This window comes from Sebastes fasciatus, chromosome 5 (assembly GCF_043250625.1).
Source record: "Sebastes fasciatus isolate fSebFas1 chromosome 5, fSebFas1.pri, whole genome shotgun sequence".
Classification (NCBI taxonomy): Eukaryota; Metazoa; Chordata; class Actinopteri; order Perciformes; family Sebastidae; genus Sebastes; species Sebastes fasciatus.
Genome location: NC_133799.1, coordinates 26,748,524 through 26,776,191, shown reverse-complemented (window position 1 = coordinate 26,776,191; position 27,668 = coordinate 26,748,524). Strand labels below are relative to the sequence as shown.

Here is a 27,668-nt window from a genome sequence, read left to right as displayed (position 1 = left end):
CATTACTGCCAAGCAGCTGAAATATAGAGTGATATTGTGGTTTTAGCTGACTTGTGTCGCCTCACTGTTTTGAGTGATGCTCGTTCAGGTATATTGAGAGCGAGCAAGCGCGAGCCCGACGCTGACTTTCGTTGATTTCACGGCCACAGGTGTCGCTGTTAAGAAGCATTTCTGAAAGTTACAAATAGTCCCTTTAAGTCCAAGTGGATGTTTGTGCCAAATTTGAAGAAACTCCCTCCAGACAGATCCAGTCACTGGGTCCAGACAGGCCCTGGTGCAACTCTCTGTTTGAGCCACTAGATGGCAACACCAGACAGTTCAACACCAGACAGTTCAACACCAGACAGTTCAACACCAGACAGTAAATATCAGAGCGTTTACTTGTTAACTTTACATACAGCAAGTCCTGCAAACTGCAAACTCACCTACTAACCCGCCAACATACTGCCAAAACAACTAAGAAACAAAGAACTAGGGTCTTACTGTGGAGTAAAAACATGATTATGTTATAAAGTGGGCAGAGCAGAGAACATCACCGCCCACGAGCTGGTGATGACAGCAGGTCAGGCGGCCTCCTCTGTTGTGATCCTCAGCTCAGACAGACACACAGACGGGCGGGGCGGAGACATGGAGGAAGACTGGAAGTAACTACTTCAAGCTGCTCTACTACTGCGGTAACAGCCCGCTGTGTGAGATAACATACCGGGGAAGCTGGCAGCTCTGTACGGTACTCGGTTCCTCCCGGAGGACATGGAGGTACCGGCGGAGGGAGAGGCGGAGGAGCGACGGTGAGTGACAGCCTGGACTGGGCTAGCTACCTAGCAACCTAGCTACCTAGCAACACTAGCTAGCTAGCAACACTAGCTAGCTAGCAACGCTGGTGGATAACTGACGCTGGAGTGCTAAGCTAGCTGTAAAGCTAAGCTAAGCTAAGCTAGCTGTGAAGCTAAGCTAACCTGACATGTCAGTGTTTGACAGCTTGGAGCAAACAATACAGGCTGGCTGCGTGGTTTGTCAGCCTGTATGATATAAAAAGACATCTAATGTGAGTAATTAATGAGCGTTTGGTTGCTTTTAAGCGTTAACATTTACTACCTAGCGTAAATAGTGCTAGCTGTTAGCTCTCTGCTAGCTTGGTTGTGCTAACAGCTAACAGCTAGCTGTCAGATGAAGCTGACATCAGAGAGAGAAGTTGCTGTTTGCATTGTGCAAGACATTATAACACACTATTAAAGGAATTTAAATATCCACATTGGGTTTAAAAGTATTAGCAAATTTAGCAAGGCTCCATACTTTTATTATTTGTACACAAGCTGACATGAATAACATTAAAATAACATAAACATTACAGGAAGAGCTTGTTAAAGAGGAACTGCTGCACAAGTTCACGCAGTTTCTACCGTGTGTGCTGAAATGACCTTTCAGTCCGAACAATGCACATATATATGCTTTTTGACATCAGTATTGTGAGTGTTGTTTCAGTAGTGTAGGATTTCCTACCTTGTTAGGGCATTATTAGGTACACATGATGATGATGAGCAAGGCAGCTTTATTTGTAGAGCACATTTCTGCAACAGGGCAATTCAAAGTGCTTTACATAAACATTCAAGAACATTGAGACATAATTAAAACAGTAATAAAAACATTAAAGATTAGAAAATAAAAACAAGATAAAAATAAAAGCTAGGATAGAAGCTAAAATAGAGTATAACACACAACAGTAAAAGCTCTAGTGTAGTATATAAGATCATTATCTGGTTTAATAAAAGGCAGCAGCAAACAGGAAAGTTTTAAGCTTTGATTTAAAGGGACTATTTGTAACTTTCAGAAATGCTTCTTAACAGCGACACCTGTGGCCGTGAAATCAACGAAAGTCAGCGTCGGGCTCGCGCTTGCTCGCTCTAAATATACCTGAACGAGCATCACTCAAAACAGTGAGGCGACACACGTCAGCTAAAACCACAATATCACTCTATATTTCAGCTGCTTGGCAGTAATGTTAGCTGACCAGACGAAGGTCTCTCCATGAACATGATTTAGATCTGATCCTAGTGTTGGCTTTTCCTGCCTAAGTGCAGGCTGAGGCAGCGGGGCTCTGCAGCTTGTCTCCCTGCTCTCTCCGCCCGCAGCCGGAGAGAGCAGAGGAGACACCGGCACCCGGTCGGTAACGAGAAGACAACGTAAATCTCTGTAGAGCTCCGTCACTTCACAAGACACGGGAAAGCTCTGTTGGTCTGGAGGAGCTGCAGCATTTATTTCTGCACAAATGTTCTCACTAGATATTCTCAGAGCTAAACTAACTCTTCTGCAGTGTGGAGTGAGCGCGCGTTCACGTCTAGAGGTGGAGCGAGCTGAGCTGTCTGAGTGAAGGCGAGCAGGCAGAGGAGGAGGGTACAGCGGCTACACGCGAACGCGCATATGCGAGCGCGCATGTGTGACGACCCGCTAAATTTATACGCTTACAAAGTTACAAATAGTCCCTTTAAAAGCACTCAGAGTTGTAGTGGTCCTGCAGGTTTCTGGGAGCTTGTTCCAGATATTTTGTGCATAAAAACTGAACATTGCTTCTGCATGTTTAGTTGTGACTCTGGGGACACTAAGCAGACCTGATCCAGATGACCTGAGAGGTCTGGATGGTTCATAACATAGCAGAAGATCAGAAATGTATTTTGGCCCTGAACCATTTAGTGCTTTGTAAACCAGCAGAAGTATTTTGAAATCAGTTCTCTGAGAGACAGGGAGCCAGAGTAGAGACCTCAGAGCTGGACTGATATGATCCACTTTCTTGGTCTTAGTGAGGACTCTAGCAGCAGGGGGCTGAATCAGGGCCAGAGCAGGGCCATTATCACTTTGAGATTATCTTTGTTTGTTTAGGATTTGCAAATCAGATTGTATAAACAAATCTGTCTTGAGGCTTCTCAAATAGAGCACGCAAACCTTCTCCTCCCTTTGTCATTTGCGTTGTCCATCCATTGTGTACGATGATGACTCTTACTTTTGTTTGTTATGAGACATTTGATGGCTGTAGAGTGTAATGCGGGATGCACCCAACATAACAGAGTTGATCCTAACCTCAACAACCTCTCTGAGCCTTGTAGAATTTCACCCCATGATGTCCAACACACACACACTTACACATACACACACTCATGTTGCATAAATACATTATGCTCTGGAGAATGCTCTCTATTCAGCCTCCACCTTTCCATGTTACATGATGTGATTTGATTAATTAGATAGGAACCTGAACTCGTGATAGTGTTTTTTTTTTTTTTTTATATATAATGAAAGACTTGTGTTCATAAATGTGCTATTCATAGTAGGGATGCACTTATCTGACCTTTTCAGTCCAGATACAGATACTGATACCTGGGCTTTGGGTATCAGCTGATTCCGAGTACTGATCCAATACCAGTGTTTATCTAATAAGCTGTATGCCTCACTGTTTGGAAGTGACTGGGATCATTCCTTTAAATGTAAGGCAACATCAAGCTTGACTTAAACATTACTTTCCTAACTTTGTACCACAAAATGTTAACTTAAACAGGAATTAAAATTCCAGTATATAATGTGTATAGTATATTATGGCTGTGTATTGGCAAGAATCTGGCGATGCGATTCGTATCATGATACAGGGGTAACGATTCAGTATATTGTGATTTATTGCATTACTGTAAGCAAGTCAATATATTGCAGTCTTTGAAATTTAATTTTAGGAAAACTGTCATAGTATAAAGAACACACCAGAAATACACCATTTTAGAATAGACAAAATAACACACTTATACTGCATTCAAAAACGGCATGGTTTTTGCCCCAAACTGCATGGGAGTAGCATAAAGTGGGCATGTCTGTAAAGGGGAGACTCTGGGGTACCCATAGGACCCATTTTCATCCACTTCTCTGTCTGACCCGATGATTGTGAGTTTATTAGAGAAAGAAAACAAAATAATCCTCAATTGTGGGTTAGTCAGTAAGGCTACATGACTGCACTGCCTTTATTTTTGGACCATTAAAGTTGATATATTTTGATTCATGAATTATGTGGGGGGCTGATTCTTATATCTAATGCATTTAAGCACACACCACGCACTAAAGTGTATAGTATATAAGTAGCAGATGACCAGTTAAATGATCTATACTCAAAGAAAGTCCTCAAGTGTTGGCAGTTTGTCCCGTTGCAGCAGTTATGTGACTAGTTCTCAATAGTTTGACTATTCAGTTTGACTGCTGACTTCAGGGGAAAAAGAGGAAGTCCTGGATATGAGCCAGCACTTTATGGCTCTGAGGGAATGTGGCCTGATAATATTGTGTTGTGTCTGACACTTTTGGAGCAATAGCTTTTCCATAGCTGTATCCTACAGATAAGGTGGCTCCATATCAACCAGTAGTTGTGGTTTGTAATATAGGATATCAACATTGAGACTTAAGGAAGGTCCCTGGCTGCTTGCAGAAAATATCAACTTTAAAGCTTCTAATACACATACACGATCATATGGGATAATGGTTGCATCATAAATGTCACTAATAGGCCAAATAGTTTTGCTTATGCTGTGCTAACAGGCACCTGGATTATTGTAAACATTTTGTTTATTTGGCGGGAGTAGGTGTCTATTTATGTATCCATCTATTTAGGCAAGGATGTGGTGATACTGCTGACACATTTTATTGATGGTCAGCATTCCCGGTTAGTCACTCAGTTCAGAGTAAAACAATGTTATCGTAACTAAACTGCTGAAGACTTGATTTTTAATTTCGGGAAAAGTATTTGTGTTCACGTGAGTAATGATTTAAAGCCACAACACTGCTAACACCAGCACTTCTTTACCTCCTTCCTCATTCCTAAACTTCCTCCCTCACCCTGTCCATCTCCTCTTTACTGCTGCTCTGTTTTCCTCACAGGAAGGAGCACTGGAAGCTGCTGTCCAGTCTGAAGACCACAGTGGAGGGTCTTCTGTCCACCAACAACCCCAACGTGTGGTCACGTTACGGCGGCCTGGAACGGCTCCACAAGGACATGAACAACATCCTGAGCCATGGATTGAAGAATGAGCAGGTCAAAACCGACTGATGCCATTCCCCCTTTTGTATTTATTTGTTGCGAACAGCTTACTGATCACTTTCTGTGTGACCTCCAGCCAGCTCTGACAGATTTGCAGGTCAAAGTTAGCTTTAGCTCGCAAATCTGCACTGAAGTCTTGTGTTTGAACACGGAGGAGTAATTGATTGTAGGTTTGTCCCATAACCCCACAATACCACACCATCAGACAACAAACTGCAGTATCGGTTGGCTCAATATTTCCAGATTACCCACGTTACACCTGCGATATCACATTCTGCATTGGTGGGAATCTGATTGCAGCTGCAGGTGCTACAGACAAATGCCACTGACAACCTACAAAAGTAATAAAAACTACAGTTACATTAGTAAATGTAACCTTTCTCTTCATCAGAGAGTAAGATTATCACTCACCCACAGGTTGTCAGGAATGGGTTTCATAGGTTTTATCACATGCTTTACCAATGTAGCTGATAATTGTTATTACATTTTGCCACATATTTACATTATTAGAAAGGTATTACCAGTATTATCCGTTCACTTCCTGAAATACAGGGGAAAATGGTTCACTATGGGCTGCACTTCCTCTTCATAATGGCTTATTGTGTTTATTGAAGCTGGTTTTCTCTGTAACTGGGTCATGCTGGTTTTGTGTTGCAGGTGTACTACAAGCAGAGAGACTATTGGCCATTTGTGTGGTGTGTTCGCTACATCAGCCCCCACCTCGCCTCGCACGTTGAACAGGTATGAATCATGCCAGCAACCTGCAGGGTTGTATGTAAATATTTTCAAGTTTAGTCGGTATACAAATCTCTAAACATGAAAGAGGTTTTTGTCTTATACTGATTTTACCCATAATGTTAAGCAGGTTCCCGCCAACTGAAGAAATAAAAGTCACTGTATCAGCGATTAGGGCTTTGCTGATAAGACGTTAATGTTCAGGAGGAGAGTGCGCATGGGAAAATGGAATTACAACTATATAATCAGTATTGTAGGATCACAAGTGTCACGCTTGAACATAAAGGGAAAATAAATCACTGACAAAACTTGCAAAGCTGAGCCGATGATTTATTTAAAAAATGTTTCTACACAGGCTTCTTAGTTACACAGATACTTCTACCCTGTTTTTTGCACAATAGTTTTATTTATCTCCTAATCATGAGTCACCTTGTTGCTTGGTTTGTGTTTCAAAAGCTAAAAACAGTGTTTGAATTTTTGAGAACTTTCCACATTTACTGTAAGAGGGGTATGTTTCAGTTCTGTATTTCATATTCATACTCAAGAAATGATGATGAGCCTATGCATTGTATTCATTCTTTTACTTTTAGGAGAGAATAACCTGCTGCTTTGTAGCCAGGCTCCACGTCCAGACCACATTCTGATGAGTTTTGTATTTTGGCATCTGCACATTTGTTTGTTTGCTCCACTGGCAACTGTGACTGGAATGTAAGCAGATGAATTGTGCTTGACTTAGCTTGTTGGGCAGTGAAAATAGGTAGTGAATTTGAGAGACAGTCTGCTTGCCAGACAAAAACAATAGTTCCTTCTTTTGTAAAGTTTTTAGTTACATGCAAAGTAAATACCTGACATAGTCCACACTGTCAGATGCCTTCAACAGAGTCACTACACTTTCTGGATTACCTGTAGCGCTAAGTTATTGTGTTGCGGTGTGTTGTGGAGAACAGTCCCCTCTGTCAAGTGTGCAGCAGTGAAGAGACGTGGAGTAGCTGGATTCTAATTATGTCCTCTGTTTCTGACCAGCAGGACTTATAGCACACCCGGCCGAGATTAAATCATCATGTGACGATTGGTTGTTGATATCTTGTCTACCATCTCTTAGTTTTGTGCTGAGATGTTTTTTCTCACTCCTCATTCCACTCATTGCTCACTCTGTTTAGACTGCCAGTCCTATCATCGGCATCACGCCATGTCAGACCCGTTTCTTCACCACTCCCCCATGGCTTTTTTTTAGACAAATAGATGGAGTATCATACAAACTGGGCTGCACACAAACAGCAGTATGTTTGGAGTAAATAGAGTAAGATTTGGAACAAGATCCCACAATACCGGTTGTCGTTCTTTTTTATATAACAAACAGTGTGGATGAAATAACAAATGAGGACATTAAAAATAACAATTAAAATGTGTTGTTGTTGCCAACCTCTTTCCCTTCTAGCTCTCCCCTCACAATAAGCTCCTGTATCACATTTCTTTCTTTCCTCTCTCCGTCCACAGTTCAGTAACCTGGAGCCGGTGCTGACCAGCGGGATGCAGAATGCTGGTGAGAGCTACAAGGCCGAGCGCTGGCTCCTTCACAGCTTACAGGTTCACTTGCTGTCGCCTCAGCTCCGACCTCTGCTCCGGCATCTGGGGCATACACGTAAATACTTTAACGGTGAGTTATAATGGTCACGACGATGAGTCACATTAATGGTCCAGTTTAATTTGAAATGTAGACTAAAGTAAGAAGCAGCTAAAATGATAATTGTTCCTCTTCCCCAATTGTTTGTTCTTGTCCTTCTGAATGACTTTCTCTTCTCTCTTTTACTTTCCGTTTCTTCACTTATGCCCCACTAATATTATTAATATTATCTTTCTCATTATCTTATCTCCTTTCCTCTCTTTGTCACCCTCTCTGTTTCTCCTTCTGTCTGTCTCTTCCTTTCAGATGCTGCCTTTCTGCTGAGCGAGCCCCACGTGACCGCCATGTTCCAGTGTCTGGAAGCTGTGGAGCAGAATAACCCCAAACTGCTGGCCCAAGTAGACACTGTCGGGGTGGGTCTTGTAAAATTACATAAAGGGTAACATCGGTATTTTTCAACCTAGACCCTGTTATCCCATGTTTTTATGTCCAACTGGCAGACAACATTTCTGACATTAGTCCAGTATTGAGGGAGAGTGCTGTAGATATCAGCTGCTCACGGGCTGCAATATGGTGCTATCGGGGCAATATGGCACCGTTATTTACGCCCACTAAAAGTGCTTGTTTTTGCAATGACAGATTGACTCTGATTGTTATTATAAGTGTCTGACATTATGGAAAGAGTCTCGCTCAAGGAGAAGTCTCGTTCTGAAATCTGGCGAGGTGACGTGTTGCCGGTAGACAACGGAGGAATAGAGGAATACATCCATGGCGGAAATGCAAGTGTTAGCCGGGCAGAGTTTGTTGTGTTGGACTACAGAAAGCGTAGCTTAGTGTTATCTAAAAGATTTTCGATGTCATGGCTGAATATTAAGACGATTTCCACAAGGCAGATGAGGTCTTTGAATTCGATGACCGCCCGTATTTATTTGAGCAACAGTATACAGTATTCAAATTTTACATCGAGAGTTCTCCTTGAGTGGGACACAACAACAAACAGACGGGATTAAGCGAAAGGTAAGAAAACGTTATATTTTGTCTGTAGGGGTCCTTTCCATAATGTTATCAGACACTTATAATAACAATTTGAGCCTGTTAGTGGCAAAAACAAGCACTTATTGTGAACGTAACGTTACATTGATGCTGCTCACTTGCCCTCGCAGCTCGTTTCGCTTTCTCAATACTGGACTGATTTCAGAAATTGTTGTTCCCATTCATCACTTAGACACAAACAACATGGGAAAATAGGGTCCAAGTTAAAAAATACTGATGTTACCCTTTAAAGTCTGTCTACTATGCTGCATTTATATCTCATCCATTATCATTTTGTTAATCTTTTGTTCATCATCTGTTAATGATTTTTTTTTGGTTCATGACATTTATTTTTGTTTGCACAAATGTGTATTAATTACTTGTGTTTCTGTTTTTTCTGTAATGCTAGAAACAGATTTAAAATCTATAAGAATCTGCTGTTGAACATAAGGAAAAGATGGTGGTGCTTCACACCCTCATTACCCTATATTATCTTTGATGAGTGGTGTTATTTTACACCACCTGTTGTAGCGTCTTATTTAGAGGGTCAGTCAAAACTGAGGGTGACTTTAAAATGAAGGAAACTTTTTTTTGGGACAAGGCCTTACATTTTGTATCTTTTCTCCCGTTAGCTGTCCCCTCTGAAGAGCCCACCATGTCTGGGCCTGTTGAAGAGCCAGAGCTTGTGTGTGCTGACAGGAGCTGGTGGGGTTTGGAGGAACGCTGACTCAGCTCCCGGAAGAGAATCTCTAAATCGCAGACTTACCACCTCCAACTGCTCCCTCCGAGAAGCAGTCGCCACCAGCCATACCTCTGGGAACACTACGGGAGTTGGATCCCAAAGCAGCAACAGCACAAGTGAGGAAACGTCGAAGGGTGACGGGTGTAGTTTTTAAAGGGGGTTTTGTTTTGTTCATATTATGCTTTTAAAATGCAGAGTACTCTGATTCAGCTGAATGCTTAAAGATGCATGTTGACAGTTCTCATAAGGCTCAACTTAAAGGTCACCTATTATGCAAAATGCACTTTTCCATGTCTTTTAAACATCAATATCTGTCCCCAGTGTGTCTACAGGCCACCATAGTATCATAAAAGACCATCCTCTCTCTTTTTCTCCTCCTCCGTTTGTCCGGAAATGGGTGCAGAAAAAAAAATCGCTTTTTTTCCTTCTCTTCTGACGTCATTAGAGAAATGCAAGCCATGTAAGGGTTTCCTGGTCGAACCAGAGAGAACCTTCAGTAGCTGACCCCGCCCCACAGCGCGTCACTGTCTCTCCTCCTCAACCTAACTTGAGCAAAGTCTGCAAGAACCAGCAGAACAGGCTTCATGTACTCCCATCATCTAAATATAACATGTTCTTTCACAAAGGCTTTATGTAATTACACTGTTTAAACAGATGATATTTATATATTATATATATTTGATGTCATGCATGTAGCAGAGTACAGGTAGTAAATAGTGACTTGTAAGCAACACAACACATTTCTGTTTCACAGTCAAACTTTATTTGAGTTGACAGATGACAATATTAATTATTCACAGCATTTGTAATCATCTCACCTGTTAGTTAGTTATGTTAACATGGTACAGGAGAAAGTCTTCAGCTCTGGTAAACTATGGTAAGCTAAGCTCCGGTGGTCTGTAGTCATGGTAACACAGAGACGGCTACTACTGTAAATAATATACCATTACTCTGATCTTCCATACATTTATCTTTTAGCAGAAATAATGAACTGACTACTGTTTCACATCTTCTATTTTCCACCCTGATGGTCGCTGTGTTTATACACCGTCTCATAGCGGTAGCATGTAGCTAATGGGGTTAGCTCTGTATCTCCCATCTGCTTTCAGCTGTCTGCTCTCCTCTGGGATGATTCTGTCGGTCATTTCTCACAGATGGATCTGTAAAGACAGACGTAAAACAGAGTGTATGTTTACGGTTTACAGAGTTGATGCATGAGGTAAACACTGAGCTAACTAACAGAGCTATAAATAGTATTATTTACCTGAGAGAAACCGTCAGGAAAACCTGGAATCTGGACCGCAGATGTTCATCATGTGTCGCCGATTTCTGATCAGATTCCTCCGGTAACGTGCGCTGGGTGAAGTTTCTGGTTTATAAACTTTAAAGTGGTTTATAAGCTCTATTCTAGCTGCCTCTCCCTCCACTCCTCTCCCTCCACTCCTCTCTCCAGAGCTTCTCCGGGAGGGAGGGGGAGGGTGACGCTGTTGTTGTTGTTGAGGAAGTTTGATTGACAGAAAACGCTGACCAATCAGAGCAGAGTGGGAGGAGACAGGCTGTGAATCAGTGGTTTTCAGACAGAGGCTGAATTAGGCTCTGAGGCAGGCAGACTCAGGCTGCAGTATGAGAAGAATAAAGGGTTTTTTGAACATTGCAGCATGTAAACATGTTCTAGTGCAACATTAAAATACATCTATGAACCTGGAAATGAGCATAATATGTGACCTTTAATGTGCTTTTATAATAACTCTCAAGGTAGGCAGACATTTAGCAGCCATGTTATGATTTGAGCATATTTATGCTAAATGCAGTACCTGTGAGGGTTTCTGGACAATATTTGTCATTGTTTTGTGTTGCACACTTTGGGTCATGGGAGTTCACATCTGGAACCACATCTGAGTTTGTGTCCAATTTTAGGAACAGAAATTTAAGGTCATTCCACAAAATTATTTCAGTTCCCAGCAAACAGTGTCACCTTGGACCAGTCTTCTTGTATTTGTCTCGATTTAAGAGACAGATTTTGTAGTCGTACATTGAATGAAGCAAATGAAGAGCGAATGATCGCTATTCTGTTATCGGTACATACAGGGTGTAGGGGGTGAGATGGGGGGATGGCACTATGAATGCACTACAGTTTGTATGTGAATAGACTGACTGAGTTAACCATACAGAGGCCTGATTGTTTGTGGACAAGATCAGTTATTGAAGAATGTGTTGATACAGACACAAAATGTCCTGATCTGGCTGTGCTCACTAAAGTGGATAAACAGTTTCAGAGTGGCTTTCCTAAAAAGTATTTTCACATTATTGTTACTTTTTTTGATAAAAAAAACAATCTGTAAGATAAACTGTATCTATTCCACATCAGCGAAGCTTGAGCATGTGAGAGGGAAGAAACTGAGAAGGAGACCTGTGACCTTGTGTCTCAATCCATCTCACTGTATCTACCTGTTGTGTTGCAGACACTACCTCTTCAGCCAGCAGCCCGGGAGCTCCCTGGGTGTGTGCGTCCAGGCCAGAGGAGAGCGAGCGGGGTGTGACACCTCCTCCTGGTCTGGTCCCTGTCCCGTGCATCTCCCTCACAGAGTCCCCCTCGCCCAACTCCCTTCAGCCTGAGGCCGGGGACTCTGGTGACGGCGATTACGATGATGGTCCGGAGTACCTGGCTATTGGTAACCTGGGGCAACGCAGCCGCTGTGACTCCCGAAACTCCACCCACAGCAGTGAGCCGGGTGCCCCCCCAGACCAGTCCCTGCAACGGAGTTCCCTAGCTCTAGCCCCACCCCCACCCAGACGCTCCTCTTTCTCAGAGGGCCAGAGGGGGCCGGGCCGGGGGACCCGAGGACACACCCGCTCGTTTTCTGACACAGGGGTCAATCAGAAACTCAGGAACGGTGAGTGAACTTAACTCCCATAACTCATGTGACAATAGCTGGGATACCCTCCATCTATTTGTATGTTCACTATGTTGTATTGAGTAATAAAGGTTGAATCGAAATTGAAAATTAAAAACAAAAAAAAAGAAGTGTAGTTGGCGAGCAACTGTAATTTTTTTTTTTTTTTTTAATTCATTGCAGACTTAGTATTTTCTATGAACGGTCTTTGGATATCCTCAAAAAGTCTGCCACCATTTTAGCATAAAAATCTTAAAAGGCATTTGTGCATTAAAGCTGCAAATACAGTCTTTTATCCACAAAAAGAAAGCTAGGCTGAACCGAAGTGATGTATTCTGTACCTCTCCTCTGCTCCATTCCTTACAGCGCCACACCACCCTATGCCAATGGACTAAACGTACCCTATCTGTATTTTTGTTGTTTTTGATATTTTCTATAGAGCACATAAAACTTGGGTCTCGGGTCCGTGTTAATGTGCTATGCAAAGAAAAAACAAAATGTTGACGATCCTGTTTTAGCCTTGGCTCAAACTAAAGTCATTCCAGTGAAGGAAGATGCAAAGTCTATTTAATGTCACATGTCAGGACTCAACAACCCTATTATAGAGTGAGGCTTCAGTTTCCTGCAGGTGATGGAAGCATACCTGATTAACTATTCCTTTTTTTTTTACACAATGTTTGCATAAAAGGAAGGTGAGATTCAGATGGGGGTTTACCTGCATAGTTTATTTGTAGCTCTGTAAGATGTGGCGAGGCCACCCTCTTTCTCACAAGGTGCACACTTCCTGTCTGGGTTTTTTAAATGTTTCTGAATTAACACCTCTATTCTCTTTGCTCACTGTTTCCCCTCCTTGGCTTGAGGTAACTAGCTGAGCCCCTTCTTGTCTTGCCCCCTCGTGGCGCCGGGTCCGTGTTTATGTGCTATGAAAGAAAACAAAATGTCGATGGACCTGTTTTAGCCGTGGCTCAATCTGCAGTCATTCATGCTGCACATTCCAATAAAGGAAGACATCATTTATTTTCATTTTCTACCAATTATATTAGGCCTATATTTCCTAACAATGTTTGACACAAAGTCTATTTAATGGCACAGGTCAGTTGGTTGGAGTGTGTGTGAGCGCATGTGTATTAGTGTCAGTTATATGCAAGGTTTGCCAACGTGAAACTGACGGGGCAAATCAAATTGAATATTAATTTACTACTACTATTTCTACTGCTGCTACTACTACTACTACTAATGATAATAATAATTGAATACATTAATGGCAAAACAAGCTAAATATGGTGTTGATATTGGCAAAGGAATCGGCTATTGGCGATCACTCTGAACACTGTCGATCCCCGAGATCGTCGTCTATCATCACAACCCTATTATAGAGTGAGGCTTCAGTAAGAAGACGTGGAAACATGCCTGATTAACTATTCCCTTTTTCTGTTTGCATAAAATGAAGGTGAGATTCCGATGGGGGTTTACCTGCATAGTCTGTGTTTATTTGTAGCTCTGTAAGATGTGGCGAGGCCACACTCTTTCTCTGAAGGTGCACACTTCCTCTCTGGGGTTTTTAAATGTTTCTGAATTAACACCTCTGTTCTCTTTGCTCACTGTTTCCTCTTCTTGGCTTGAGGTAACTGTCTCTCCTTCTGCTCTATCTCTCTTTTTTTACTGTGTGTGCGAAGGAGGGGGCCACCGAAAAATCACCATAATAATAGAAGATCCGGTAGCAGGTTGGCAGTGCAGTTCCACTGTGCTCCATGACTTTACCCCTCCCACGCCTCTTTTCTTTTTCCCTCTGCATGCTGATGAACTCTTTATATCCCTCTCATTTCAAGTCTTCACCTCCTAATATGTGCTTTTGGTCTTTTTACTCTGTTTTGGTTTGTGTTACTCAGGTCAAATTGATGTGAGGAGGCCATGAATGAACCATTTCAGTGTTGTGTTTTTATTCATGCACACATTTTTCATAACTGATCAGTGTTGTGTTGAAAGTATCATGGAAGTTATATAGAAACTGTGTAAACATATTCATTTCATTACAGTTATGCTAGTGATGTCCTGGTATTTAGGATTAATACTTTAATGTAAATGTCAAAGATGAAGCAAAGCAGCTGTTTAATAAAGTAAACAGCTGTGTATTGCAGTATAATATATGCTGATTTTCTCAAGTAAAAGTAAGAAGTGGACCACTCTTCTCTACCAGCTTATACATATAAATGTATAATTTCTGTGTCACTCAGACTTTTTTTTTCTGAATCTGTACATCCCTAATTCAAGCCATTACACTGACAAAGGTCAGCAGTCATGCTTTTGTTTCTGCATGCAATAAAGTGAGCCATCTCCCTAGATTTTATTGATTGTTTGACGATAATGCGCTTTGTGTATGAATGGTGACGCATGTTCCCATCAATTTTAAAGAATCCTGTGTTTATTTTAGTGACTTTAGTGGCATTTAGGTGATAAAAGGCCCTTAACGTGGACTCTTTGTCTCTTAGAATCGACAGAGGACGACTGCTGCATAAAGAACTACAGCCCTTTCTCACCTCAGGGCAAGGATGTCAGCTCTCCTAGCTCCCTCTACATGGAGTCTCGTGAGTTTTCTGTTTGCAGTACTTTAAAAATGGGCATTCATTGTTGCACTTAAAAATGATAATGCAGTAGTAGAAAAAAAAACGTTGCACTTGTGCTGTGATTGTTAGAAAGTCCACAGCAAACTTAAATATGGGAGGAAGTTGGACAGGAAAGCTGACATGACATGTTGAAGAAAAATTAAGTTTTCAGTTCCTGAATGTGAATGTAGCAACAAGTGAGTCAGCTGGTCCATAAACGTGGCACTCTGGACCTGAGCAGGAAGGTCATAGAAAGGTTGATCAGGTGTGTGTATGTGTATATGTGCTATTGGGATTTAAGATAGTCTGATAGCATGCAGTTGGCCTCTGAGCTTTTGACAAGCTCAGAGGATTTCATTTTCTTTGTGTATTATTGTCATGTATTTTCTGTGTACATGTGTTGGTCTCTTCAGATGGGTCCCAGTACAACAGCATTCCAGATGGGATGTTCAGGAAGCCGTCAGAGGGTCAGAGCCTCATCAGCTACCTGTCAGAGCAGGACTTTGGCAGCTGTGCTGACCTCGAGAAGGTCAGGGTTCGTTTTACCTCATAAGTGTAACTCATCGTGTTTTAAAACAATTTCGCGTTTTAGAAATAATCCATGTCCATATTAACACGCCTGAAAATCACACAACCATTCACGTACACTGGGCATGCGCGTGCTGTGGAAACAGGAAGTGGATTTGTCTACTCTGCTGAGCCTTTATGCTTTGTTCGTTTACTGCTTCTTTGTGAACTTTACAATAGTTGTGCAGAACAAAAGGAAAGTCCGACATTTTATGTCCATCGCCCTCCTTCAAAAGGTCGCTCCGTAGGGCTGATAACGCCGCTGGACACGCCACTCACAAAGTGCTCACAAATCGCTCAAAAAATAAATTGCCTCCTGTGCATGCAGGCAGTAGTGTCATTATAAAATGCTGAATTTAACTGCACAACAGCTGTTACCATTGACAACAAGGTCAGCAACGCCTGTAACTTGTTATCCATGTTGAACTAACCACTGGTAGGGGAACGGTAATCACGGCTGATGTCGCTTGTTTTCTTCCGGAAAAATGTTACATGATAAGGGCGTGACCAATCAGGGAGAGACACATCTTGACTGATGAGACCCAATCAAGAAGTGAATGTGGGTGTCCATGTAATTGTTTTTCTAAGGTCTCTGTTTCTGCCCACCTGGACTAAAACACAACGCGGGAGTTTTCAAACTAAAACGGCGTCAGCAGCGTTTTTAAACGTCTCTGTTTTAGGGGTTTTAAAACGCCAGAATAGTGTGGACTTGGCATAAACGTAGAAAAGTTTTAAAATGAAAACGTATTAGTGTGAATGTAGACTACTGTCTGTGCTGATTGATAAGTTAGTCCATCACTAACTTGGTCAAACTCTGATAATTTAAACTTTTTATACAAATCAATGCAGTTCAAAGTGCTTAACAATTGCAACTCAGTGCTAAACTTCTGCCAAACCAGTGTTAAATTAAAGTTTACAAAAAGTACGTTGTTGAACTTAATTATGTTGCACGACTTAAAAGTCTTGTCTCCTCTGATTGATTCATAATATTCTTTTTGTTCTGTAGGAGAACGCTCATTTCAGCATCTCAGAGTCTCTTATTGCTGCCATTGAGCTGATGAAGTACAACCTGCGGCGTCGGGAGGAGGAGGGCGAGGAGGAGGGAGACAGCGACGTTGAGATTCAGCAGCTCAAACAGAAGATCCGCCTGCGAAGGCAGGTGATCCGACGCAGCCGTGTGCCACCCTGCGCAAACTCCCAGCAACGTAAGGCAACATTATAGTCATCTGTACAGATAGTTTTCTTCATACGATTCTTCATTGACTAAGAAATTATTAGTTGATTATTTACCATTTTATGTTCTTTTAACAATGCTTTCAGTTACTAGGCATTGCATCTCAGTAACTTTCACAAATATACTTCATTTGCTACTGTTGATTTCTGTCCTTTATTTCCGTATCATCTCCTTCCTCTCCTGCAGTTTTCCACTCCACTGACAGCGGAGGCTCCAGGAGGAGCTCTCAGGACTCCTGCCAGGGCCTGTCTGACTCCGGCTCAGCAGAGGAGGTGGAGGAGTGCGAACTAAGAGGTAGAGAGAGGGAATGAGGGAGCACCAGGAAACATTAACAGTCTTTGCTTTTGAGTGTCACAATTGCTAAACAGCAACTTCTTCCATCCAGGCATTTAACTGCACATTTTGTATATTTGTCAGTTCAGCTCGCATCTTTTTACCGGATGATGAACAAGCTACAGAGTGATATGATGCAGTTAACAGTGTTACCTTCCAGCTGCTGTTGATAGTCAGAAATTTGAACTTTGACCAAAGTATTGATTTAAAAAAAAAAAATGTAAATATGTAGGACGCCTCTGAAGACTTCATAATTTTTCTGTGTGAATGAGTTTGTTTCTGTTCTGGTCATAATTCATAAGCTCATCACCACACTCGCTTAATGTCGCTAACCCTGCATGTCACGTTTTACCACGGAAGTCTAAGTACAAAAGTCACAGAATGGTAGCCTGTAAAATGTTTTTACTAGTGTTGCTATTTAGACAGACGTTACAGTCATGTGAGGTGCCAGATTTATACGGTCATGATCCTTTGATAGGGTGTGTTTGGCCTGGAAAAGCTTCTGGTGTATTCCAGTCAGTGTTCACGACGCTTAAACATTTTCCTCTGAATTAACTGATTAGATTTCAGTTGCTGTTTTGTGTGACAAATAGTATCCGCAAGAGACTAACCACTAACATATATAAATATCAGAATGTGTATTGCTTTAATAGTGTTAACATGGGTTGTGGGATTTCATATGTGCATGTACTTTATGTATTGTTTGACTGTGTTTGTGTATAACTACACTTCTCAGTACTGCGGTTTGAGCACAACAAAGTTTATTGTATCTTGGGAGCTGTATAACTGCATGACTTCCACATGTACAGTATCAGTGCAGTATACTGTATGTTTGCCTGTGACACTGACAAACAGCTCTGCTGAGTGTTGAAAAAAAATGTTTGTGCTTGTGGTGACGGTTGTGCTGAGTGTTAGTTTCTGTCTCTCAGATGGCTGTGAGGGTCAGTCCCTGCTGGCGGTGTCTCAGAACGGCCTCTCCCTGTCACTCGCCTCCCTCTTCTCAGGTATCTGCAGGTTGAACGGGTGGGCGAGGCTGCACAGCTACAATACAGACAGTTTACTGTTGCGGGGCTCCTCTGAGAGGAAGCCGATGGCTCCACTCCAAACTGAGAATATAACGCCTTTAATCCTTCCTGTTAAACTGGATGGCACTTCAACTATAACCAATTACAGTTTTTAGCTTATGTTTTTGTCTTTACTGATTGATTCTGTTCAGTCTTCCAGTGAGCTCTCAGTAAGTTAAAAACACTTTCAGAATCAACCTTAAATACCTTAAGTTTGTATTTTTCAACATACTGACGTTCACTTTGTAATAAGATGGATATAGATTCTTATTTTGTAGTAAATCCATGGACTGACAGCTTTCACTTTTGATTCTGCATGCACTCACCTCTGAGGTCATGCAGCCTGAGGAAAGGAAAAGTACTAAATGGAGGGGGAAAACAATCCCGTATCTCTCGTAGACAGCAACAGTGTAAACATGTCTACTTTAAACAACCCGGTTTACATTAATAACACTATGCCGAAGAGTTTCTGTGTAGTTGGTTGTACCAGCAATAAATTCAAAAACGCCAATTGTTCCTCTGCCATGTTCTAAAAACGATATAATAGAGGGGCTTCATGGCTACAAGTTATAGACCAGACCAGCCTGGCGTCTTCACCGAGGCTGTGCTCCCTTTTTGGGGGATAGAAAGGCGCTGTCACATTAGGAGAGAAACAGGAAAATGCCAAAAAGCTGTTGTGTAGCGGGTTAATCGAGGCTTTCACACTGAGATTTGAGCCAGTCTGGTAAATCGCTATATGATGCTGGTGACAGTTATGTTACTACTGATGGCTAGCTAACGTTAGCTTGAGTGGGAGGCTGCTGCAGTGATACAGTCATTAACGTTATAGCAGCATCAGACTGTCGTCTCCAACTAATTCTCAGCCTATAGATCAAACAGTTGGCTATGTACAAACAACACTTAGTCTAACGTCGTGTAATAGATAAGCAATTTCCGGTCACTGTTGGATGGGGGAAGACTGAAGGGACATGGCAGCGATCAACCTTAATTTCTTAATGTATGGCGAACACTCCGGTTCTGGCAAGATCGCAAAATATGTTTGTTTAACAAGAGATAAATGCGTACAAACTTGTCAAAATTACAATCCAAACACACGTCAAATTGCATTGATTGCAGTGGATCTTCAGTTTTCTATCCCCGAAAAGGGGGTGCTGCTTTGACGTTTTGCGACGTTCCCGTATGTGCTGGTCTGATGTAGAGCAATGTTTAGTTGCTGTATTCATCTGATGACCAAATTTCTGGAAGTTGGAAATCCAATTTTACACAATGTTTACTCCGTTACAGGCAGGCAAACAGCTGTCAATACGTTTTTATCCTTTTGTTGTTGTACTTCGGTGGTCGTGTTTTTCAGATGAAAAAAGATAATTTTTCTATGGTTCTCCACTATCCTACAATAAATCTTTCTAAGCAGAACGGCGGAGTACTGCAAGTTTTCAGTTTGGAGTCGAGCCACCTGCCTCCTCACCTCAACTGAATAGTTTGCTTGGCTGTTTGTGTTGGTGCTTGTTGTTCAGTGCTCCAGGGTTTTAGTGTACCTGTACCTGTTAGTGTTTAGGGAGGCTCATGGGAGGAGACGAGCGGGTTAACAACTGGCATTCTGTGGCGACTCTAACTACAGGGATTATTCACTTATTCATTCATCTATCCATCCACCTAATTATTCATCATCTGATGATGCAACTCCAGTGAGAATGAGGTGTGATTGCTTGTCACGTACACATCGTTCCACCCTGTCGTTCCTTAATGTTTGAACTCAGCCCAATATTAATTGTTTCTTTTGTGACGGCAGATTTAAGCTCCGGCAAAGTGATGATATTATCAAGGGCACAAAGGCTGTTTTGTCTGTATGAACATGACTGTACCTGTCTATTGTTGGACAATATATCAAAAGAATATCATATATATATGCTTTAGATTTGGGCTATGGTGATGTTGTGATATTGCTAATAATGTTATGTTTTCCTGGTCTGCATTAAGTAGTACATTTCTCTTAATATTAGAATGTTTCAACTTAGTGAAATGAACATTGAATGCTTCTACTTATCCTAATATTCTCAAATGATTTATACTTAATACTTACATTTTTACCAAAATCCTTAAACTTAATCGGAATCGAAAAGAACTGAACTAACACTGAAATCATATGTGTGATTGCAAATTGATAGTAGTGTAACAGAAATGATTCTGTCATTGTATGAGTCCTATAAAAGTCTTTAAAAGTGTAGTTAATAGAAAACCACACATTTTCATGAGAACATGCTCTACCTGTTTGGTTATCATAACACACACATTATTAACGATTTTTCTTAAAAAATGTTCTTGTGTGTGAATATCCTCCAGTGGTGTCACAATATTGACATCGAGGGTCAAAATTATCATATTTAGTGAGCACTCTTTATGCCCTGAACCAAAGGCAGGGGGAGAGGTGTAATCAAGGACCACAGTGTCATTTTCTCTTAAAGGGTAACTTTGGTATTTTTTAAACTTGGACCGTATTTTCCCATGTTTTTGTGTCTAACTGATAGCTAATAGCGACAAGAATTTCTGGCATTGGTCCAGTATTGAGTGATAACGCTGTAGACGGGAGTTGCTCACGGGAGATGCTCACGGGAGATGCTCACAGGCAGCAATATGGTGCTATTGGGGCAAGCTGACACCGTCATTTACGTCCACTAAAAGAAAATTACCAAAGTTACCCTTTAAGCAAAATAAGGAAAACATTCTTGCCTAAAGCCAGTGATGAAATACTCCTCCTAATCCTTCACACTTCAGTTAATTGCATCTCCCTCTTCTGGACACAAAATCACTAAAAGTCAATCACCATGCCCGGTCTGCTCTCGTGTGCTTTTTGCTGATGATCATCCTGTGCCTGTAGTATCACTTTGCAGTAGTCAAACTGTAAGCACAAAAGAAGCCAGATATTTATCAGACAGTTGGATTAGTTGCATCCTGCAGATGACTAACTAGCTTATTCAGCTCTCTTCTGTAACTCAGAAGGGTTCTGACTTTAACCATTTGAATAAACAAGAATGTTGCTCTTCTGATAGAAAGAAGCTCGTCTCATAAGAATCCATGCAGGCGGCCTCCTGTTCTACCAAACCGTTTGCTTACATGTTGTTACTCAAGTGTTATGAGTAAATATGGCAGCAATGCTCTACCTTTGAATCTGTCTGGCTTTCCTGCATGCTACCTGTGAAATTACATTTAAAATGTGCTTGAATTTAATCAGAGATGTGATGTTATTGGGGACTTTCACTTTTCACGTCTTCTTAAATTTCTCTTATTGTGTCCCTGATCACATCTCTCTTAAATCATTTCTCCTCAAAACATTAAACGCTGCTTAGCTGTAGCAAATGGTGCCATGGTGAGAAAAATAGACACCATCCACCAGCTGGTACATTTTGCTTTCTTTCCCCAGAGAAATCCATCCATCATCTGATAGTTATTATTTCCAATTCTGCAAATCTTAAAATTTAGATTTTATTATACAAGTATTACAAATCTTTTGGTATCTATGGCTGGTGGATAAAAACGTGTATAACTGGTACACTGCTCCTCTTTTATATCACTGGCCTTATTGTCTTCCAGATGCAGACATTAAGCGAAGCGTCAGCTCCAGCGGCAGGTCTTTTCTCAGCTCAGAGTCCATGTAAGTAACACAACCACTTCCTGTTTCCCTTCTTCCTCTGGATAATAGATAATAATGTAAATTGTCAGGATGTTAATAATTAGAAGCTGTTAAATGTTACTTGAATTACTCAGAAAAAAATACACAGTACACATAAAAAAACTCCAAGGTCCTCACCGTGGACTTTCATCGAAAAGGTTAACCAATTTCTGTCAGCTCTGTGGATTAGCGGCAAACTGAAAACACATTTTTTTGCATATTCTGTTCTCCTTTGTGTATTTTCAGCTCTCCATCCTTCCTCCAGTCGAACTCGGCTGAGTCAGTAGCCATGGGTTTACTCAGGCAATTTGAGGGCATGCAGCTTCCTGCAGCCTCAGAGCTCGACTGGCTGGTCCCAGAACAAGACGCTCCACAGAAGGTACAACGTCCTGCTCGTGTATAGTACTCCGCGGAATAGCAGTTCTCCACACTTGGCACTCAACATGCAATAATTAATATAATTCTCTCCTAGCTGCTGCCCATCCCCGACTCTCTACCGATCTCACCTGATGATGGCGAACACGCAGACATCTACAAGCTGAGGATTCGGGTCCGAGGCAACCTGGAGTGGGCGCCGCCCCGACCGCAGATCATCTTCAACATTCATTCCGCCCCCAAGTGAGTCCACACCAGGTTGTACCTGCCCTCACTAACTTTCTCACTTTCTTTTTCACACCCTGCTCGCCATTTCTAAATGTGTAGGTTATACCGCTGTCCTCGCGCTTTGTCCTACAGAATTTACGTTACTTAAACATTTTCTCTCCCTGTCAGGAGGAAGATAGTTGTGACTAAACAGAACCATCGCTGCGCTGGCTGTGGCACCCGCATCGACCCAGGTATGACCAGCAAACCCCAGAAATACTTGTTGTCCTTGAAAATGTTGTTTTAACAGACATTTGGACATGTTTCCATCAATCAAACAGTATCAAACACAAAAGGTCTATTTACATTCACAGTTTCAGTCCTTGTTTTTAAATTAAAAATTAAATGTTAAATTAAATTCACAATTGCAACGATAAGACTGTTTTTCCAATGTGATCGGCTGGCCTAAAACTTGGTGTTTCCTATGGCATTTCCCTTTTATATATAGAAATGCTATGCAGAGATAGTTTTACTTTTCATTCTCAGACTCGGGAGCATTCCATGTTCTTACCTCTAGCTCACTTGTGTCTCTGCTGTCTGTCTCTACACTTCAGATTATATCAAGCGACTGCGTTACTGTGAATACCTCGGCCGTTACTTCTGCCAGTGCTGCCATGAGAACGCCCAGGCGGTGGTTCCCGGCCGAGTGCTGATGAAGTGGGACTTCAGCAAGTACTATGTCAGCAACTTTGCCCGGGACCTGCTGAGCAAGATTGCCGGAGACCCGCTTTTCAACCCCAATGACATCAACAGCGGCCTGTACAAGAAGATCAAAGCTCTGGAGGCCGTCAGGGTGAGCACAGACGCAGCAGCAGGATGGGAAATAAAGCATTGGGCACATTTTTTTTTTTTTTAAATGTTCTCTCTTTGATATTTTTTTACCATTAACTAGTGGGAATTACACCATAATAACCAGTTTCAACTCCATTTAAAAAAAAAAAAAAGCTGAAAAGCCACTGTGGGCCAAAATGTTACTGTTGTTTGCTGAGCATGAATCCTAATTGTCCTGATTGTTATTGTAAAATAGCTCACTTGAGACTGATTTTGCTGCTTAAAGCAAGCAAATTTTGGTCAAAGTATGTATGTTTTATCATCAAAATGCTATTTTCCCAAGCCCTTCTAAAAACCTTTTCACACGTGACCTGACGTAGGATTCTGCATGACAATGCTGCTACATGTACAGTATATATACATCCTTATGGTCAGTGTATTGACGACACATACAGTACAGTAACTTAGATGGCGGTCGGCATGCTCCAGTTTGGAGAAGCAGACAGGACTACTGAAGCTAAGCAGTGCACTGCTGTGTGCCCGCCACGTTAGCTCGGATCCGAAAGTCACACAATAACACAAACAAACGGTAGACCAGCAACTCCATGTTCTGCAAGGTAAAATTACGGTTTGGTGGCTTTGAAGAGAGCATAGATAAGCTTCAGTTCCCTGTTGAAAAGGGCTGTCTAACAGCAAGGTAAAGTGGGGAAATTATTTTAAATATAGAGTGCACTTAAACTAATATAGATCTTTTTTTTGGTGGCTAAAATGCGTTTTTTTGCTGCTCCCGTCCACAGCCGCTTTACCTCGCCGTTAGACAGCCCTTTCCAACGGGGAACTGAAGCCGTAATGTCGCTCTCTTCAAAGCCACCAGGCACAGTTAACTTTGAACTCAGGTCCTGCCAACATTCACATTATTCAAACCTTATTGATTAACTTGCTTTGGTAACCTACGTCACTGCTCTTTGCAAATGGCTGAGTGGGCGTTTCCATTTAATAAAACCAGAAAAGAACGCAGATGGACCCGCCGTTTAAAATACACCAGAATGAATAGAGCCATTTATGTCCTTTACAACAAACAGTAAGGTGATACTGAAGAAGTCACATCCTTATGTGTGTTATTAGGCAGGTTTTGGCTAAAAGAGCAAGAATAAGCATTAAAACCTTTTCAGGGATAGATAAAATGGCACAGAATTTTTTTTTAAATGTGTGTCAAGGCAGCTTATACCTACTGGAAAATAGACAGAGGAGAAATTTGATGCTTGCTCACCTCAGTCATCTGGCAGGGACACTGAATATTAAAACTTTAACAGAACAGAGGCTGTAATTGGAAACGGAACGTGGCCTTCCCGTTCCTTCCTCCATGTATCAAACATTTTTTGACAATGTCTGTCAGTATATGTATATGTATGTATATAAGTAACACAATGAAGTTTTCTCCACTTTGTTATTGTTTAGGTTTTGAGGGTGCAGCTGTTTCACATGAAAAATCTCTTCAAGACCTGTCGCTTTGCTAAAGAGTAAGCTTTCTGCTTGTACATGTTTTCACAATCATTTCCAAACAAAATCATTCTCCCTGCAAAGAAGGACATAATCATCAGTGTGTGTCTGTGTGTGTGTGTCGCTCAGGGTGCTGGACCAGTTCGACAGCCTGTCAGGTCACCTGACGGAGGACCTTCACCTCTTCTCCCTCAATGACCTCACTGCTGTGCGCAACGGGGAACTGGCTACCCGAATGAAAGAGCTGCTTAAACTTGGTACCCTGCACGTAGCTGGCTGTGTGGTAAGATAACCATGTGCCTTCTCTTTTAACATGGAGAGTTTATCCAGTTAATTTATTGCAGTGATAGTGGATAGTTAATTACAGTGAAGTGGGCTATCATATAGTATGAGGAACTGTTATAATGTCAGCAAATAACCAGAGATTCACAGCTTAATCTGTTTCTTTTCTGACACTGTTTCTTCAATCTACCCCAGCTGTGCCAGGCGAAGGGCTTTGTGTGCGAGATCTGCGGCAACGAAAAAGACATCATCTTCCCTTTCCAGCTGAACAAGTGCCAGCGCTGCGAAGGTGAGCCCTCTCTGCTGGTGGCAGGCCTGGGCGGCTCAAGAGCCCCCTCCCCCCGCCCCTTCATTCCATTTAGCTGGAGAGACTGGAAGATCTCCAGCCCTCGTAGGCTGGCGAAGGCCCTCTCTAAAGACAGGAGAGAGGGGGAGGGAGGGGAGGAAGGGTTAGAGCTAGGTGGGGATCAGAGGGTGAAGAGTGGACTGCAAGAGGGAAAGGGTGACACAGGAGGAGAGAGACAGGGAAGAGGGGGAATATTTCAAGCTTTTGCTCCTGGAAAATTGGTGAAAGCTTTCTCCAGGAGTAAAGGCGACGAGGAAGAGCAAGAGATGACAGAAGAGACAGACTCAGAGAGGGAGGAAGGGGAAGAGGGAGGAAATGGTCAACATGGGGAGGAATATAGCAAAGCGAAGGAAAAGAGTAAGGAAAAGGAAGAAGGTCATGCAAGAAAGGAAAAAATCAACTTATTAAAGGTTTTTCACATAGACAGACTAAAGAAGAACATTTCAAAAGGAGACAGAAGAGACAGTGCCAGCGAAACATGCAGCAGCATGGAAAGTCTAGATGAAGTAGGGCAAGAGAGGAAAGGACGTCGGAAGGTGTCGGGGTTAGCGAGTCTTACCAAGGGTTTCTCAAAAAGCGAGATAGACGATGAAGGGAAAACAGAAGTGAAAGAGGAAGAGTCTGAAAACAGTTTTTTGGAGAAAGAAACAGGATCTGAGGAGGACGGAAAAGCCGGCAGGGAGACCGTGGAGGAGAATGATGAAATTACAGACGGAGACCAAACGGAGGCAGCCGAAAGAGAAAAATCTGGTGCAGAAAACGTGGAGAAATTTCCACTTCTGAAATTGTTAAAACCGAATCGGCTGTCAGCTGTTTTCTCCAGAAGGAGGAGCAAAGGAGAGGAGGATAGGAGTGGGGAGCGTGATGGGAAAAAAGAGGTGGATACTGAGGAGGAAGGCCAACAAGAGCCACCCGTCATAACCCGTACTAACTGGAGAGGTCGTAAAACTCGCATAGCCAAGAGAGAAACCAGAGGAAGGAAGGGTAGGAAAGGGACAGAAAAAGAGAGCGAGACAGAAGGTGGAGAGAGTGCAGAGATAAGTGACGTAGAGAATTGTACTGAGAGCGGTGGTGTACAAGAGTAAGAAGCTCCAAATGGCAACGACTGCTGTCTCCTTGAATGATCAGACGTTACTTAAGTCCAATTATATAATCAGCCAAGTTGGAGCACACCAAGTTGATGGATCTGCTGGACAAAACAGTAGCTTGTATTTGTCCAGATATTAATGACAACTTGTTAAGTGAGGGCTTCAGGTTTAGTTAAGGAGGACTTATTATGCTTTTTCCCTTCCCTTTAGTGTGTTATATATTTATTTGTGCTTGTAAAAGGTCTGCAAAGTTACAAAGCTTAAAGTCCACGCCAAAGGGAGTTATTCCCCCCCCACAGAAACACTGCTCCTGAACTGCCTGAAACGCCTCGCTTCAAGTCCCGCCTTTTCTTCTGTAACGTAGTGATGTCACCAAGTAACACACTTGTGTAATAGCTGCCTAGCGGCTAGTTTAGCACGCCCTCAAACAAAGCTAGTTAGAGCGGAGCTGGAGTGGAATCCAAACAGTTTGGTTCGGGTAAACCAATCACATCAGAGTGAGCCAGCTGACCAATCAGAGCAGACGGAGCTTTTAATAATATCAAGTAAAGGTCTATAGAGTTTTTAAGTTTAAAGAGGTTTTATTTTGTCAGAGTCCACTTTTGTTTCACATGTTTTTGTCACCATTTATAGTCTGTAGATGTCAAATAATTTCTTGCAGTGCTGCACAACTGCAACTACATTGACACTCCTGAACATTTTGGCAGATCTGACTTTTTTGTTCACATGTTATATCTTGCTATTTTTATCATCACAAGAACCAATGTATAAAAACGTTGTGCGCTGCACTATGTCTTGGCTTGGTGCAGGGACTTCCTTCATATCTAGCACACAGATATGAGAGTGGTATTGTTCCTCTGGTCTTGCTCTCTGCAAACTAAGTGAATTTGCATATTTCCTAAATGGCTTCTTCCAAAAATATCAGACTATTCCTTTAAGTGTTTTACTCTGGTAAGAATATTAAACTCAAATGAATTGTGCCGTCTTACCTCTATACTTCTTCCTCTCTCTTTAATCAGATTTTTCGCCACCGTTCAACCGTCTTATGGTTTAAAACGTTGTGCACTTTTTCTTCTACTGTTCTCATTTGGCGTTTCTTTTGCACTACAGTGGTGTTGGTATTTCTTGGCTTTGGTTCTGATGTTTGCACAGTTGCGCAACTGGTGGAGGGTAGATATTTGGCAGCTATTTGGTGGTGTATGTCTTTGGCTTCGATTCCAGATGTGCGGGTGCGTAAAGCTTGATTACTGATACTGGTGGTTTAGTTTCCTGTCTTTGGCTCTGAGCTCTGTGCTGCTTTTGTCTTGGCCACAGGGATGGCAAACGATACCAAAGTAGTTTAACGTTGTCATTTTAGTTTGCTTTGGTCGGAACTTCAGCTAATTTCACTGATGAAATCAGCAGAAGTAGTGTTTCTTTTAAATGTAGACTCATCAGACTCCTCCAGTTTAGAGGAAACTGCTTGTTGTTTGTTTTATTTAG

General features: G+C 42.0%; 1 protein-coding gene across 4 annotated transcripts in view; it reads left to right on the top strand.

Annotated features, from left to right (window-relative positions):
• Window positions 1-588: 588 nt before the first annotated feature.
• Window positions 589-27,668, top strand: part of rubcn (rubicon autophagy regulator) — a 29,201-nt gene continuing 2,121 nt past the window's right edge. Inside the window, exons 1-21 of one of the 4 annotated variants that reach the window (XM_074636189.1) lie at window positions 601-788; window positions 4,903-5,056; window positions 5,720-5,803; window positions 7,295-7,454; window positions 7,728-7,834; window positions 9,086-9,311; window positions 11,658-12,089; window positions 13,766-13,813; window positions 14,579-14,674; window positions 15,106-15,221; window positions 16,266-16,464; window positions 16,680-16,787; window positions 17,756-17,830; window positions 21,479-21,539; window positions 21,804-21,936; window positions 22,030-22,175; window positions 22,329-22,393; window positions 22,754-22,992; window positions 24,429-24,490; window positions 24,600-24,753; window positions 24,948-25,041. In XM_074636189.1, coding sequence (XP_074492290.1) covers window positions 751-788; window positions 4,903-5,056; window positions 5,720-5,803; window positions 7,295-7,454; window positions 7,728-7,834; window positions 9,086-9,311; window positions 11,658-12,089; window positions 13,766-13,813; window positions 14,579-14,674; window positions 15,106-15,221; window positions 16,266-16,464; window positions 16,680-16,787; window positions 17,756-17,830; window positions 21,479-21,539; window positions 21,804-21,936; window positions 22,030-22,175; window positions 22,329-22,393; window positions 22,754-22,992; window positions 24,429-24,490; window positions 24,600-24,753; window positions 24,948-25,041 — 2,797 coding nt within the window. In that variant the 5' untranslated portion in view covers window positions 601-750. Of the gene's footprint in view, window positions 789-4,902; window positions 5,057-5,719; window positions 5,804-7,294; window positions 7,455-7,727; window positions 7,835-9,085; window positions 9,312-11,657; window positions 12,090-13,765; window positions 13,814-14,578; window positions 14,675-15,105; window positions 15,222-16,265; window positions 16,465-16,679; window positions 16,788-17,755; window positions 17,831-21,478; window positions 21,540-21,803; window positions 21,937-22,029; window positions 22,176-22,328; window positions 22,394-22,753; window positions 22,993-24,428; window positions 24,491-24,599; window positions 24,754-24,947; window positions 25,042-27,668 lie in introns of all 4 variants that reach the window. The other 3 variants (XM_074636190.1, XM_074636191.1, XM_074636192.1) reach the window with 3 other exon arrangements.